This window comes from Hoplias malabaricus, chromosome 16 (genome assembly GCF_029633855.1).
Source record: "Hoplias malabaricus isolate fHopMal1 chromosome 16, fHopMal1.hap1, whole genome shotgun sequence".
Taxonomy (NCBI): domain Eukaryota; kingdom Metazoa; phylum Chordata; class Actinopteri; order Characiformes; family Erythrinidae; genus Hoplias; species Hoplias malabaricus.
This window is the reverse complement of record NC_089815.1, coordinates 12,749,429-12,767,264: the sequence shown is the minus strand read 5'-3', so window position 1 is coordinate 12,767,264 and position 17,836 is coordinate 12,749,429. Positions and strand designations below refer to the sequence as shown.

The window sequence follows — 17,836 nt, the reverse complement described above, 5'->3', positions numbered from 1 at the left end:
AGAAACCGGTTGCATATATGTAGGGTAAGGGCAATATTTTTAACTTGTGTGGGAGTATGTACCAAATATACAATTCATAGCCTGTCTTCAGTCTATGAATTGTATATTTGTGTGTGTGTATGTATGTATATATATTTTCATGACATCTTATGTACATTTTATAAGGGCTGTTTTTGCAGCTAAGTGTCCTTATATGAACTATAAGTGAATGGCACATTCTGAAGCTCAAATTCTTGAAAAAAAAAAGTAAGACCAATCCATTTTTCCATCATATGGGCCCTTAAATTTCAGTTCCCTGTCTTTTTAATCTTCATTTACATTCGTCTATTTAAAATGCTCAGTTTGTAAGTAGACCTTACTCTTAACATTCTTTTCAATTTAATTAAATCCAATTTCTCCATTTAATCAGTGGTTGTTTGATGCAGCTGTATTTTTTAAAAATCTTCTATTTTTTCTTTTCATGTTTGCTGTTTTTACAGATTCTGGTCTGAGCAGTCCTCTAAGTGAAGCCACTTTTGACTATGAAAGTTAGTTTCATATCATGCTGAGCTTTCTTTTTTAATTTTTTTAATTTTATTTTATTTTTTATTTATTTTAATTTTTTTAAAATTTAATTATTTTTATTTTTTGGTACATTTTTAATACCACTTTTAAATGTAATTAGTAGTGTTCCTTTAATACATTGTATTTTTATTTCTTCCCCACAAAACTTGGCACTAATTTTTCACAATTTAGAACACAGCTTTGATATATATATATATTTTTTCCTGTCGTCTCACCACCACATTGGGTGCTTCTTAATCTGCAGTGTATCCTCTGGTTATGTCAGAGAGGGAGTTTATGAGGCACTTTTTGTCTGCATTCCGGCATCACCTCTTCCCCTGCACTCCTAAGCTACCTCACATTCTTCTGCCCTCTGTCCTCACTTTAAACCCCCCCCCCCTCTATCTCTCTCTCTCTCTCTCTCTCTCTCTCTCTCTCTCTCTCTCTCTCTCTCTGTCTTAAATGCCCTCTGTCCTCTCCTCTACTTTTTGCTTCCTCCTCATTGCTATCCTTTTCTTCCCCACTCCCACCCCTACCCATTCTGCATTCTGCAGGCCAAGATAATGAGAGCCCAACTAATTAAATCCCCTATAAACAATAGCCTGACATTTGATCCAACACATATACATACAACCCCAATGAAGAGAGACACGGGGAGGGGTGGGGGTTCCTTTTTTAAGGATGAGAAAAAAAACCCAAGCCTTTTCCCTTTTATATGTAAATTAATGCGTTCAGTAAAAAAACCCCTCAAATTTAGCTGTTTCTGCTGCCTGTGTCTGTGACTGGAAATGTGTAATTAGGGAGTAGTTTGTTTTTTCTTTGCTTTCAGTGATCTCATTGTGATTACTTGGGATAAAAAGATGACTCCATGAAAGTAAGAGAGATAGTGAGAGATAGGGAGAATGTGTGTGTGTTGGGAGGTGGGAGAGCAGGTCTAAAACTTGTCCTTGAAAAAGACTCTGGCAAAGCAGTCTTGAGCTTGATATTGAATATCCTTCGAATAAATAACTACAATCCTCAGCACAGGAAATAAGAGCACTGAAAGCTATTATTTGCTGAGCCACAGACGAAGAGGAATGAAAATTGTGCGTTAACAAGAGGGAGTGAAGAAATTGCTGCTTTATGTGCCACACAGAGAGGAGAAAGTGAGAAACAAACAAACATAAGCGACTTAAATAAGGCACTGAAAAATGGAATTGCTCTTCTAAGCGGAGAGCATTTATGGTTAGAATAGCGGCTGTGATCAAACTCGAACCATTAGGGACAATTCACCATTTTTCAGCCAAATTTTGTATCTGCTGTATTTGTGGAATATGATAAATTACATTTTATAATAATTTCTCCAGCCTTGAAGCACATTTATGACAGAAATCAATGGGCAAATGCATAATAAAACCTTCCCATTGGCTTCTTTTATACATATTTGTTTTCAATTTTCATGTTTTTTTATGTTAATTGAATATATTCTTGATATGCAGATAGAGATTAGCTATGAAAACAATTTGAATTTACCCCTGAAGATTTACATTCAGATTTGAGCATTTGGCTGACATGTACATCTTACATCTTTGTAGATAAAACTCATAAAAGTATATATATTTGTAGATAAAACCCATATTGGGGATCTATTCAGTACTCAAATACACAGTTCAAATAAAACCTGTGATGTTTTAATTTTTTTGATTTTTAGATGTTAAATTTAAAGTAATATAAGTCTGGATCCCTGACCCGTTGTATCCCGACATTTGGGATACAACCTTGGCATCACTGCGTCCTGGAAACATCTCTCACTGATCATTCACACTTTCACATAAGGAGAGATAACTTATTAAACATTAAGCCAAACCAGAGAAAAAAATTTGGCAGACAGTTAAAAAACAGCCTTCAAAAATCTGTTCCACTGTGAGAGTACAGGAACAGCAGATTATTTACCCTGTAAACGGGGAAAAGATGAGACAAAAGGATATGTGGCTTGTGTATGTAATCTCTTACATGCTAAAACAAAACACGAGTGAAAAAACACAATTACTGAAGGTTGCATATGATCTGTGTATGGACAGCTCACTCAGATTCTCTCAGAAGACCCGAGAAACGCATGGCAGTGTAATGTGCTAACAATTTTCTATTAGATTTTATGACAAAAATGCCATCAAACAAAATATATAACAAACTATGTAAAATATATAATGTTTGTATCCTAATTATGCAAAACTGTGGGGTAGCAATAAATTGCAAAATATAAATAGTGTATATAATTATAAAATAGTGTTATATTTTTAATTGTTTTTATTCCATAAGAAAAAAACGTAAACGTACATAATAAATGTATATTAAAATTAATGCAGTAAAAAATTAATGAAATTAAAGTTAATGAAAATATGTCAACATTTAACAGACTTTTGACATCTCTTTTTACTAAATACATTTAAATATTTGAAAATGCTTAAAACCTTCTGTAAACATTGCTGTTAAAAGTGGGAAAGCTTATCCCAGACAAGCATAAATAGATAATGTTTCTTTTACTGTGTTTTCTATTACACAGGCAATTTTACGCTCTTAACAGGATTAGCTCTTAGTGTGCATAACGCCACATTGACCACTCTTTAGTTTGTGGGTAAAGACATGGTGTCATATTTTTGGAAAACTCATTCTGTTATGGGGGAAGTGGGGAGGGCATTAGCGCTAATAATGACTGCTAACATCATAAGCGTTTAGGGCGTGATTAGCTTTGGCTTGAATAAAGATGTGCGGACTTGCACTGTGTCCAGGCCCAGGCCAGGGCTCTAGTTAGTATGAAGAAAATTGACACACCAACTAATCTATTACAGTTGTTAAAAAATGCCATCAATTTTGAGCATGCAAATGTATATAATATTCATGCCATGAAAGTAAATGTAAATTAATGTGTAGGGGAAAAAAAGGAAAGGAAGATGATTTGATTTAAGCCTTTTGATTACATTTACTTAATATTTGTAAGTTTGGGAGTTTTTTTAGACTGGGAAATTTTTCTCAAAGTCAATTTCTGAAGTGTCATTGTTATTGATTCTTTTTTTTTATTTATTTATTTGTTTAAAGATTTTCTTTTTCCATCAGCGAAAACATTGCATCTCTGGGGTGTTTTTCCAGCTTCTGCAGAGGCTTTTATTCTGCATGAATACAGCCATACACAGCATGATCATGCTCTGGGGAATTTTCTGTCGTTTTTTCTGTTTTATCATTGTGACAAAAATTGGAATTTCATCACCATGGTGTTATTTTGAAAATATTTAAAGCCACTCGTCCTAGTAGCATCAATATGTAATTGGTCTGTGGTTTCTCCACCACCTTAGCAATTGCTCATAGGTCCTGCATTTATTGTATTTGTTTAAAAATAGTAGGATTTTCTCTGTGTGTTATTGGACAATAAACAGGCTCAGAATGCAAATTCTGAGCTCTGGCCTGGTCAAACTGTGTCTGTAACATCCATCATTTAATCAATCCTCACTGAATCCCACCACTTCTTACCCCAGCTTCACAGCCCAGCATACTCATAAAGCCCACCACTGTCAGTGCACATTCTCCTATTGTTTGCATTTGTTGTCTGCTGGTTTTTCCCTGTTTCACTCAGTCTCTCTCTAAATCTCTCTCTTCCCTTCTCACCTGCTGTGCTGCAGGTATGATGAACCACCCGCCGATCCCCATCTCAGAACTGTCTGAACACACAGAGCTGCTGAAGGCAAACGACAACCTGAAGCTTTCCCAGGAGTATGAGGTAAAATTCAGTTCCTGTTGGACTACTACACTGAGGTTGCCTAGATTTTCAGTATGGTTTTAAAGGAGACAAAATATACCATTATTTCCACACGGTTCAAACAGTTCCCTTAATGAAACATTGGTGACAGGTCATGTGACATTTTGACCACAAGGATCAAACAACACAGCATGTTCTTATTCTGCCTAAACAGCCCCGTTCAGAATGCAAGGTTTTTGTTTCTTGTCCTTTAAATGTTAATAAGCCACAGCTTCATTTAGTACATAAGCCCAAGTGTGTGTTGCATGAGCAGAAACTCTGTATTTTAATTATTGTGCTTGATGTTCTTTCTTTTTGTCTTGGTTTTCAATTTTTGCTATATTTAATTAGTACTAAAACTGTTTTATATAGCAGTTTTCATTTTATGTTACAATTTTCATAGTCTTGGTAAAATGTAACCTAATAACACAGAGCTGATAAATAGCTTACTATTAATAGCATTCTGGAACACTAAAGTTAGTGCTTCACCACAAAGAGGTTTAAAAGCATTAATGTGCAATATCTAATAGTTTAAAAATTAATACAGCAATGCAGCAAACAACAATTCATTCATTCATTCATTCATTATATGTAACCGCTTATCCAATACAGGGTCGCGGTGCAAACAACAATTTTCAGTGTAAATATATATTGGAAAAAAGATATCCTAAGCAGAGAACGAAGCCACACAACCTTTGTGTTGTGTTGTTCTCAGCCTCTTGTTTTTATACCCAGAATGGTGACACATGCACGTTAGTCTCACCTTGTGGAATATTTGAACAACCCCATACAGTGTTGTATGCAAGATGGCCAATTGCCAGGAGTTTGGTTCGTCCTTGGTTTGCATTAGCTTAACATTATACAGATAGATGATTTAACTTCAACAGAAAAAGTCAGGACAGCTTACACTTTTGGTCTCTTTGAGTTTGACCATGGATGACTGTGGCATCACTAGGGATCCAACACAAAATTGTGTGTTTAATATTTTTGGATCCAGCACTTAAACTCAGGTTCTTATTGAGTTTATGATATTGCTTTGTCATTATGACTCATTCCTGCCCACTCATGGTATTCTGGAAATAGAGGTTCACAACTGCAAAATTGTAATTCAAAAATAATTTTATAATTCATAAAAGGAAAATGAATATGTCTGCGATTCAAGTATTAACACATAACTATTCAGTGTGCCATATACTATCTTTGAATAACAGGTTGATATATTGGGTTGAAAAGGCAAAATGAGTTCACTGTCAGCTTAAATTATAAAACAAATTAATCCAAATATGGATTTCTTTCTAAAAGCATACAAAATCTCAGCACTGCCTGAGTTGCTGAAAGCTTACAGGTCGTCATTGTGAGACTTGCTTTCGTTTACATGCTGTGGCAATAAATGGCCAGACTTTCATCTCAGAGCTGTTCTAGCTGTAAAATTTAGCAGCAGTGGGGCAGTTGTCCTGGAACTGTGCAGCTGTCTGAACTTGAAGCCTATCTCAGAACACACTGTTGGCTTCAGGAACTAAATTGTGCTGTTGATTAGAAATGTGGATTGCTGAATCAGACTTGTTTGCATAGAGCAAACATCCTCCTCCACCACCTGCTCTTAAATTATATTGTGCTGCAGTACTGAAGCCATAAGCCCAGCCAGCAGTTTATAACAATTTACACAAAAACATTGGACATGGAACAGAAGTGGTGGGGCATTGACCATAATGGTAATGGCAGACTGCATAATAGAGGGATGAGTAAATTAACCTTAGTATAGTTAACAGTCATCAAGTTTTCATCCATGTGTTTTTAAGCATTTTATATGGACATGCTTAATTGTTAGAAGGATAAAAAGAATTACATTTGATTTTCAGTGAAAATAGAAAAATAGGCAACAGATTGTTGCTAAAATAAATAAGATTAAAATATGCTTTCACAGTGTCAAAATCTAAAATTTGCAAAGCATTGTAATGGCAATTAACATGAGACACAGTGTTTTATAAGTTAGGATTTTTCACTTTCCTGCATTGGGTATTGCGGAGAGAACTGTAGAAGATCATAATGAAAATATCAGCCACATGGAATGTTCATGATTTCCGAAAGGGACATTAGACTGATGATTTATATTCTCTGTTCACTGAGACCCTGAACAGGATGAAGAATTTCAGAAAATGGATTATCTAATGATCATAATAAGCTTACAAATGGCTGCTACATGGTTTCATAGTGATTCCATAGTGGGTGCACCTTAAATTGTCTAAATTCACAGATTTTGGGGGTGTGCCACAGAGTATTAAAGAGATGCAACAGCTTCACTGGCAAAAATAAAGTGTGTGTGTGTGTACAAAAGCAGCACCATCTAAGTCTAATTAGAGTTAATTACATTAACAACTTCAGAGAAGAACAGTGATTAGAGTTCATTAAGTGTTTCAAGGATGCAGACAGAAAAATCTGACCAGGAGATGGCACTATGCAACAACTCTATGATGAGCACCAGTGGTGCATATTTGGTCATAAAGTATATCTATAATGCCTGACCACTAAAACATGAGATAAAAAAAGTTTGCAAATAACCTACAAGTTCTACCATAAATTAGAAGTTCAAAATTACAACTTCAGATAAAGTTTTAATCTTTGCAACATATTTAAAAATGTATTGGTACAATAAAACATTTACTGTGCAAATGATTTAAGTTCTTTTTCACAACAGCTAACAGGCATCACATGATAAGCCTTTTCAAGTGTAATTTTGCCCAAAGTACAGGGTCATGGTAAGCATTATATTGCATTTCAAAACACATTCACTGCTGAGGACATATCAGGAGGATAGGCAAGTCACTCCCGCATTTACACCCTCTACTACAGCCGTGCCTTTGTAAGTCCAGTATGTGTTTTCGCATTGTCTTTTTTAAATACCAGTGGCACTTCTGGACACAGTTAATATAAGGTTTCTTTTTTGGCACAATAAAGTTTAACTGGTATTTTTCAATGTAACCATGTCTTGTAGTGCTTGACAAAAGTTTGCCACGTAAACCTGAGACCATGTGCTTACACTGATTATATATGAATGACACTTCTTTAAAACCACATCATTATACAATTATTTTGCACACTACCAAATTGGAATGGTCTAACCTTTCAGTCCTAAAGCTTTTTTCTCTAATCATTAGGCCACTGCTGCAATACAGAGTAAAGCTGCTACAGGTTACTGTCTACAATGAAATTTAGTATTCATACTTTTCCACCCTTTTCCAGTTTGGAGTTATGTTTTTTTCTAAATTACTTTACTGAGGAAGCAGTCTAAGTTACTTTAACACAGACTGTGTAATTTTACACATGTTGAAATGGTACATTTTATGACCGTAGTCATTGTGGACTTGTCTTAGGCATTATTAATCTTATACATTTTTTATATAATGAACTGGAGCTTTTGTGAAATTTGTAATATATGAATACAGCCTTTTATTTTAGCCAGTGAAGCTCAGTAAAATGAGTTGACCTCTCAGAGACACAAGCCCACATTTCTGATTTCTGATTACTGTGTGGGAGGAAATAGAGAGAGACACTGTTATATATATATTATATGTTATAAATCTCTCTCTCTCTCTCTCTCTCTCTCTCTCTCTCTCTCTCTCTCTCTCTCCATAGAAATAACAAATGACTGAATTAAAAGAAGTGTAATTTAAATGTTTAAATTTTGTTATATTCTTGATGAATGACTTTTCATCTGGGTGCCTTAGTGTGCCAAGCAGAGCTGAGTGATTAGTTATTAGTAGCAAGCTGTGCTGAGATAGACAGAGAGAGAGAGAGAGAGAGAGAGAGATTACTCTTTAAAGTCAAGACAAAGGAATTTCATCGCAGCAGGTCCATAGTGTTCAGTAGATTTACGATCTCTTCCTCGATCACATGCTTGAACTTATCAAGGGCTTTCACTGTAATCAGTCAGTTATGTTTCAGAATCAGAGAACAGGGGTAGATGTATTATACAGTGGATACAAAATGACAGGTTTTTATGATGTAAAAAAAAATATTACAGAACATTTGTGTGACATATGATCTGTACAATTAAATTGAAAAATAATCTGAAAAGTTTCAGGGAGGAATAATGAAAATAAAATGTACAATTATGCACACCCTTAAACTAATACTCTATACTTTTTATAATTGTTATGATTTTATTACAGCATATAATCTTTTTAGGTTTTGTGCCAAAATCATATGGTATTTGAAAATTCTCTCCACCTTGAGTAAAGCAAGAGTTCTGCATGTAGATAAACAGCCCCAAAACATAATGCTACCACCACCATGCTTCATTGCAGGAATGGTGAATTTTTTTTACTTATTTTTTCCTGGCCCAAGAAACATTTTGTAATTATGGCCAAAATGTTCAACCTTGGCTTTATCAGAATATATATATATATATATATATATATATATATATATATATATATATATATATATATATATATATATATGTGTGTGTTTCCCCACGTGCATTTGGAGGTTTTTTTTTTCTTTTGTCTTGCCATCCTATTCCAAAGTCCAGACATATAAAAAATAAGGGAGATCACATGTAGTACACAACCAGTCATCTTCTTTTTTGGCTGCTCCCTCCTGTCAGGGGTCGCCACAGCAGATCAGCTGCGATCCGCACCATCGATGTGGCACAGTTTTTACGCCAGATACCCTTCTTGACACAACCCTCCCTATTTATCCAGGCTTTGAGACCTGCACTGCAATGCGATTCACTCCAGTGGCTAGGTATACACACTCACACCTATGGACAATCTTCTGAGTCGCCAGTCCACCTACCAACGTGTGTTTTTGGACTGGGGAAAAAAACAGAGCACCTGGAAGAAACCCACACGGACACAGGAAGAAGACACCAAACTCCTCACAGACTGTCACCTGGAGCGGGGCTCTGACCCACAACTCCAGGTTCCTGGAGCTATGTGACAGCCACACTACCGGCTGTGCCACCGTGATGCCCATGTAGTACATAACCAGTACCTGCCAGAAATTCCTGCTGATTCTGTAGACTTCTTGGCAGGATGCTGGACCAGTTTTCTTCTTAAATTTTCATCAGTTTTGGAGGAATATTCAGTTCCTAGTACAGTCACTGTTGTGCCTTGTTTTTATTCACTTGTTCATGATCACCTTCACTTTGTTCCATTGTATCTCTAATGCCATGTAAATATTTTTGTACCATTAGCCATACCATATTTATTACTTGTTTAACACAAATGTGAATGGTTAATAATGAACACCACCACATCTCCAATAGTTGAGGGTGTTCCCACTCAGAAAAACAAAATATATTCCTTTTTATTATTACATTCTAAATGGTTTCTGTTTGTTTTTAATGTGAATTACACAGATTATATGTCTCATTTAATGTGTCAATAAATCAGAAATTATGTATCTTGGTCTGAAAAACACTTGACATTATAAAGAAAATGTAATATTTTATATCCAACATATACAGTATACTTGTATGGGCTGCACGGTGTTGCAACAGGTAGTGTCCCTGTCACACAGCTGGGTCCTGGGGTTCTGGGTTTGAGCCCTGATCCGGGTGACTGTGTTAGTGAAGTTTGGTGTGTTTCTCTGTTTCTGCGTGGGTTTCCTCCAGGTGCCCCTGTTTCCTACCAAGGTCCAAAAACACATTGGTAGGTTATACAGAAATGTCCATATGTGTAAGTGTGTGAGTGAACATGTGTGTGTGTGTCACCCCGTGAAGGACTCGCGTCCACTCCAGGGTGTGTTCATGCCCTGTGCCTAATGATTCCGGGTAGGCTCCAGACCGACCACGACCCTGAACTGGATAAGCGGTAACAGACAATGAATGAATGTTTACATATAACCCTAACCCAGCAGGCCAAACCCCTCCCTATCTTTATTTCTGACAGTCTCAAGCTCTCCGAGATGCTCTTTTTGCACCCAGTCATGTTGTCCATGAATCCAATTAATTAATTAATTAATTTTTTTTGTGCCCAGTCCCAACAGTTTTCCCATGTTGCTCGGATATAATTCTAAATACATGTATTCCAAAAAACAATAACATTTCTCAGTTTCAACATTTGAAACATTGTCTTCATCTAATATAGGTATGAAATGATTAGCTATTTATTGCACTCTGTTTGTATTTACATTTTGTTCAGCGTCCCAACATTACGGAGGATGGAGTGTGTATATATACAAGATGCAGTATGAGGAATTTCTCCTGAAATTTCTCACTATAAGTCCTTGCAAAATTAATTTATAAACTGCTGTATAAAGAGGGATTATTGTATATGCATGTCACACTAGAGCTTGAAATTTGTCTGAATCCAAAAAGACTTCGGTATCCGGCGTTATTTTACAAGTGTGTCAGGCTTGACCCAGTTCCACAGCCTTACTGCCACTTTTAACAGATTTTGTCCTACATTTTGCTTAAAACATTTTTTAAATCTGGCATGCTGAAGTCACCCAATCATGTTGTTTACTAAATTTCTCAGAGCTCCACAGTTTTGAGAAAATAGATGACCAGTTCAGACCAAACACCAGTTCAATTCTAGTATCATCCTCAAAGTGCCAGAAAGTGTTTTCAATGTCAATTTCAATTTCTGTTTAATTAGAAAACACTGCTGGCTTGAACATAATGTGGTAAATGATGCTTAAACTAACACCATACAAGTTAGTACTGAGTAAGACTTCCACAAAATGTAATGAAATTGAATTGGACATCTGATTCTTTCCAATGAGTTGAATACTATTTTGAAATGCCAGCTTTTTTCATCAGTGAATTAAATCATGAGATAAAACCAAGTCCTGCTAATTGTATCTCTCAATAGTCCTGGTTTACTACATAACATCACGTTAAAGATGTGAAATATGCACCAACTTCTGATTCAGTAAGCTAAGGCAAGGACCTCAAATTCAGATTATTTATTATATTTTCAAGCAGATTGCTGGCCTGCAAAAATGTGCTGCATTGAAGGGACCCAAACATTTGGAGGTGCAGTTTTAAAAAGCAGCATCATAGAGGACTGTGCCTGTGGTCACTTCATCAGTAACTGCAATATCAAGCTACTTATTGTGCCTTTTTAGCCCCCATCTCAGCATGCATTGCAAGATTGCTAGAGGCCTGAATGAAAACCTCCTTCAAGGCCCAGAGCTGTGAGAGAGACACAGAGACAAAGAGCCATCTCCAGTGCAAGCTCAGAATCATAATGGAGTGCTAAATTACCCAGAATGGGAATAGAATATTTATTCAGAATTTCTCATAGAGGGAGTGTGATGGCATTTTATCTTGCCAGCATCAGGGCAGATTCTCCTCTCTTCAGTCTGCACACACACAAATATGCACAAACAGACAGACACACACACTCCCCCTCATCCATTATCACTCTGAGGAAGAGCACATTCCTTGATCAATATTTCCAGTGCTAGTACTCACTGTCATTAGAGTGATGTGTCTAAACATACCTTACTGGATGTCTGGAAATTTTAGTAGTCTGGCTTTTAATTACAACTCTTTAACATCAGATTGTGTGGCAAAGCTTTATCGTTTTGTTCGGCATATCCCTCTCTCTGTTTCTCTCTCTCTCTCTCTCTCTTTCTCTCTCTCATGCTAGTTTATTCAAATTCTCTTTGTATTTTGCTATGCTATATTTCTGCTTTGTTTCTTTTCTCTCTACTTTATTACTCGCTGTGCTCTTTCCTGCTTTATCTCTCTGCAACTTTCTCTTTCTTATATTTTTCTCTTGTTTTTTTTAAACTCTTATATCCTTTTTCTTTTTCATTCTTTTTTGCATCTTTTTCTCATTCTCATTTGTGCTTTTCCTCTGTTCTTCTCTTTTTTTCTTCAGTTCTCTGCTTTATATCCTTCTGCCTTAATTTATTTATATACTTGATTCTGCAGTTGGCATGTTTTTTTGTTAATATTAGTGTAAAATTCAGTGTTCCTTAATGTTTTTTCTCCTTCTTTGCAGTCGATTGATCCAGGACAGCAGTTTACTTGGGAGCATTCTAACCTTGAGGTCAACAAGCCAAAGAACCGCTATGCTAACGTCATTGCCTATGACCACTCCCGTGTCATTCTGGCCCCCATTGAAGGTCTGCATCAGACCAGCTATGCATTAACTTTATTAGAAAATTAGAAACTGTACTTCCACTCACACACCACACACTATCAACTCCATTGAAAAACAGATTTTATCAGCATGTTTATCACGAGTCTGTATCAGAGTAGGTATGTTTTAGGCGGTGGATCATTCTCAGCACTGCACTGACACTGATGTTGTGGTGATGTGTCAGTGTGTGTTGTGCTGCTACGATTGGAGCTAGTGATTTTAAATCTCTCAGTGTCACTGCTGGACTGAGAGTATTCAGACAACAGATGTTCTGTGGGCAGCATCTTTTGTCCATCGATGAAAGACTGAAGACAACCAACACATCTGTTCAGCGACAGATACGTTACTGTCTCTGACTTTACATCTACAAGGTGGACCACCAAGGTAGGTGTGTCCAACAGAGTGGACAGTGAGTGGACACAATGTTTAAAAACTCCAGCAGTAATGCTGTGTCTGATCTCCTCATACCAGCACAACACATGAGAATGATACACCACCCAAATCATACCTGCAATGTGGTGGCCATGCATGGGTCATGACAATTGAAGTGCAGGTTGAAATGGAGATAATGTATGCAAAGAAACGGGTGAAATAAAGTTTGTAATTGTAGAACTGAAGTGCTCCTGTATGGTCAGTGGAGCTGATAAGATAGATGATGAGTGTAGACTCATTAGGTGTACCTAATCCTTCAGTCATTCAGTGTAGTTGTTTTGACAGGAAGATTCCTAAGAACCTTTGACGAAAGTTTGTTTTTATAACAGCTGTAACAGAATGAAAGACCAGTTTACATTCCTTCTAGATTAATTTTTTCAAAAATCACCAGCTTGCATCCATCAAAACACCTGAAACTATTTGCAGTTATTTTTATGCAGAGATGTTGCTTTTCTTCATAAGTGACCCTTAATTCCATTGCACCTTGATTTGTTTTATTGGATTTATTTATTTATTTATTTTGGTAGTTTGCAACAAACCTATTTAGCCTAGCCTTAACACAGCATAACCAAATAATCACAGAGACAGCGCCCATAAATACATAAATTAATCAAGTTTGAAATTTTCATTTTACAGCGCAGTGATTTTGCCATTAGTTGCAGCAGTGGGACGATTCATGCACGCTGCACTCTTTTGTTCACTTAGCTCTGACTAAAGCTTTCTGTGCCACCACCACTCTGTCGAGCCATTTATTAATGCCACTCTCTTTTCATTCTGATTGCTAGTTTCAGCCTTTTTATATTATTATTTTGGTGGAGCTGGAAAATGAACCCAGCTGAGTGTTTCATTGCGCTTTGTTAAAGTATGAAAACAACTATTTGGCCTTCTGGCCACGGGTTTGCAATTTTTGTGTGGAATGAACTGTATAATTGACAGGGATTTGTTTATATTGTTCTACAGAAGTTGAAACTGTATAATGACGCAAAAAGCACAGCTACCAAAATGTTATTTTTCAATAATTATTCACCTTATTCAGTAGAAAGAACATGAGTATATGTTATAAAACATGAGAACATGCTTTAAAAGTAGGATGATATAATAAAATTCACATTCAAGACTGGGTTTGGGGTACATTTTTGTGTGTTTAAGTGGCTAGTTGAAAGGTTCAAATATTTAAAATAGTTTTCAACAAAACAGCTTATAATCACCTGCTTTGGTGCAAGCTTTGGTGTTATATGTTACTGCACCAAAGCCTTAGGGTAGTTGTTCTTTGGTTCTTGCGAGATCAGCTGTTCACGGATCACTGTTTCCAAGCCTACAGCAATTGAGACAGGCTCCACTGAAATACAGGAAGTGGTGGCTACTTTAGGGGTGATTTATTACTGACTAAAACGTATAAGTTACAGCAAGAGAGAGAGAACGAGAACATGTCCACAACCTTCCATGTTTCGTTTGCTTGGTCTCTCTAAAGGTCATTAAAAGGATTTCATTTTTTGATAAGGGGAGTTTTTTATGAAACATAAAGCAGGTGCATCCTCTTATTAAAATGATATGTCAATGTCTTCTGTTTGTACCACTTATATTTTCCCCTCTACTCTCTTTTTCTAGGCATAACAGGCAGTGACTACATCAATGCTAACTACATAGATGGCTACAGAAAGCAAAACGCCTATATTGCCACGCAAGGCCCACTTCCAGAGACATTTGGGGATTTCTGGAGGATGGTGTGGGAGCAGAGGTCAGCAACTGTAGTCATGATGACCCGATTAGAAGAGAAGTCACGGGTAAGCCACTCTAAAGGCTGTATTAGGCCCTTCAATGATTAATTTATGAGGTTAATTGACTGGGTATGGTCTTTTTCAAGCTACATTATGGATGATGTAATTGGATTCATGGGCATTTTCAGCATGCTAATATATTAAAAGAAGTTTGTTATATATTATGTTAACATTGCACAGAATAGAGCTTTTCTGATTTCATGAAGTTGATGTGTGTGCAGTTTCTTACGGAAGAAGCTACGGAATCTTATGGGCTTATAGCACAATCAGATATTATTTCAGCTGAAATATCATCTCTGGCTGAATGATTGAGAAACGGATGTAAAAATGGAGCAAATGAAAGGGACTCTCTCATGCCAGTCATAGCAGATAATTGTCTCCCCCTTCCATCTCGATATCGTGGCCAATTTCACAGAGAGATAGAGGAATCCATTAGTGGGAGGCTTTTCTGTCACTAAATGCAGCTTTCCAAATACAGGTTTTCAACCACCTCTAGAAAAACCTCTAACAAAACAAGTAAGTGTTGTGATGTGAACATTGGTATGCTGGGTCACCAGCTAAACCAAAACCAGACCAGGGTTAAATCAGTTTAGGTCATGGAATTCATGGAATTCAAAGCTATGTTTATCCAGCAGCATTAACAGACATTACCACAAGACTCAATTGTCTAAACTCCAGTTTTAATCATTATACTCCAAATTTATTATTTAGCCATCAGTATTTTAGCAGTATTTTGGTATCTAATATTTGCTTTTCAAACGTTGTACTATATCTAGAAAACCAAGTGGTTTGTATCATCCAGATTAGCAAACTGCATAATTGATTAAAGACTGTGTTGAATTTTTAAAGAGGACTTAATAATAACCCTTTTCCACAAGGTAACACATTTTCCTGGGTTCTTATTGAAATTCCTGTGACATGCAGTACAATTCCTACCCTGTCTAAACAGGTCTGTTCAGCCATATTTGAATTAGAATGATTCACAGCTGACTTTACTGTGAGACCCAGGGGAGAAAAACAAGTGAGTAGAAGCTCTGGTCTCAGTTGCATAACACACATTAAGTTTTTCACTTATGTACAGCCCTGAAGGGAGGATTTTTTTCTTACCTAAGGGAATTACTTAAGTGTGTTGCATAAAATCCCTCAGATGTTTTACTTAACTAAGAGAAAACTGTACAGGATTTACTGCAGTACTGCAGTGACTGAGGTTATGTAGCTGTAAGGGCCTCCAAAAAAAAAAAAGGTTTTATTGAGCATCACTGTTTGAGAGCTGTCTTAATGGCTTTTAAAATAACATAATGGAAATGAAAGGAGTGAAGAAAAAAGAAAACATAACTGGACCAGGAAGTAGAAAGGTATTCTCTTAGAAGAATGTGAAAAAAAAATAGCAACTGTATAGCTCTCTAGTGATTTCATATATTGAACAATGGTCAAATCTATCTCTTGATAACTACACATTGCTCAGAAGGTCTAGAAGATTGTCTATATCCCAGAATGTCCAATAAGTTACACGATCAGCTTCAAAAACGTTTTCCGTCTTTAGAGAGTTAAGGGGGACTTTTAAATTCTTCGACAAGCATTTGAATTTGGGGGTCCGTAATGCCTACAAGCACACATACTTTGAAATAAAACAACCCAGACAGTTTTATAGTGGGCTGACTAAGTGAGAAAACATAATAAAATGAACTGTTTTGTGCTGCTTCTTATAGAGAGTGCTAAATCTTTGAATGGTCCCACGCCCTTGTCTGAGTATCTCCATACACAACAGGTTACATGGACCAAAATGAAGGCAATGATCATGGATAAATAATTGTAATGACTAAATACTGTGAAAACCAGGCCGTCACTAGAGACTAATGATTGGGGGGCTGAGCTTTAACCACGCGGGTATTGGGGTAATATTGGGGTATTGGGGGCCTCATAGCTGCAAATTTCTTTGACGAGGTACGGATAAAGCAAAGCTACAATGTTACTTACAGTCTCAGGTCCCAAATACGCTCAAATAATGAGAATACAGACTGGTACAATAAATGCGCATTTGTTCTATAGCTCTGTTCAATAACCTGGAGGTCTGAATGTGACATTTGACAGTAGAAATAGTTTCTCAAGTAGAAATAGTTTCTCAATTCTCAATTATATGTATTATAAAACAGTGTCAGTAGGGCACCACATTCTCAGACTATTCTTTTAATAATTTTCTATGAGGAATATTTTAGATACATTTGAAACATCAATATGACTGTATGACAATATGACTGAACAATTATTGTAAACAGTTCTCAGTTTTAACATCTCTCAGAATAACATATAACAATAACCACTTTATAAGTTTAAAGTACATGCAGATTTTTAAAATAATCAACTTTATTTTGTATCATTATTATTAAGTAATTAATGTGTTATGCAACAACCATTATGAATTTACACACACACATACTCACACATATATAAGAGTGAGTTGAAGTGTGGGATTTTCTGACAGGTTGTTAACATGCAAGGGGTTAAGTAGATCCTCCTATGGCTGCATTAAAATTATTTCCAACCCTCTCTCCATCCACTGAGTTTGCATACAGTGCATTAAGGCCCTGTCAGATGCAATCAGAGTAGAGGGCTTCAGGCTACAGTCAGTGCAAAACACCAGGGAATGTGTTAACCTGCACATTTTTTAGTGGTGCCCTGTCACATTGCATCACAAAGCTGTTCAGCACTGTCCATTCAACATCAGTATGGGGTCCATTCCTGAAGCGATGGTCTGGAAGGGGGGCAGGAAAACATTTGCCAGGCCAGTTAACATAGCACTGGCTCAGGCGTGAGCGGTGGGGAGGCATATGAAGTGTGGGAAATAGTGTGTGAAGCCTTTCGTTCAGCCACTTGTCAGTCTGGTCACACACCCAGCAGTGTCTGAAACTAAGTGAAGCCAGACAAACCCAGTTGTTTTTGATTTAAGGAAATGTTTTCAGGTTTGTTTTGTGTCTGTCTGTATGTGGAGCCAATATTTTTGCTAGCAAAGTGAAAAATAATATCAAGATGTGTGCCTCTATTTTTATGAACCTTTAAAACAAAATTACGTTCAATTGAATCTACAACGATCAATCATAACATTATGACCAACTTTTTTCTACATTCATTATCCATTCCTTCAGCTCCGCTGACCATGTTGGAGCATTTTGTAGGTCTACAATTACAGACTGTAGTCCCTTCTGTGGCTTTGCATA

General features: G+C 36.6%; 1 protein-coding gene across 5 annotated transcripts in view; it reads left to right on the top strand.

Moving 5' to 3' along the window:
• ptprsa (protein tyrosine phosphatase receptor type Sa) overlaps window positions 1-17,836 on the top strand; it is a 403,088-nt gene that overhangs the window by 338,104 nt on the left and 47,148 nt on the right. For all 5 annotated transcript variants that reach the window (XM_066647371.1, XM_066647370.1, XM_066647369.1 and 2 more), the window contains 3 exons: window positions 4,197-4,294; window positions 12,271-12,394; window positions 14,452-14,627. In XM_066647371.1, the coding sequence (XP_066503468.1) occupies window positions 4,197-4,294; window positions 12,271-12,394; window positions 14,452-14,627 (398 nt within the window). The remainder of the gene's footprint in view (window positions 1-4,196; window positions 4,295-12,270; window positions 12,395-14,451; window positions 14,628-17,836) is intronic.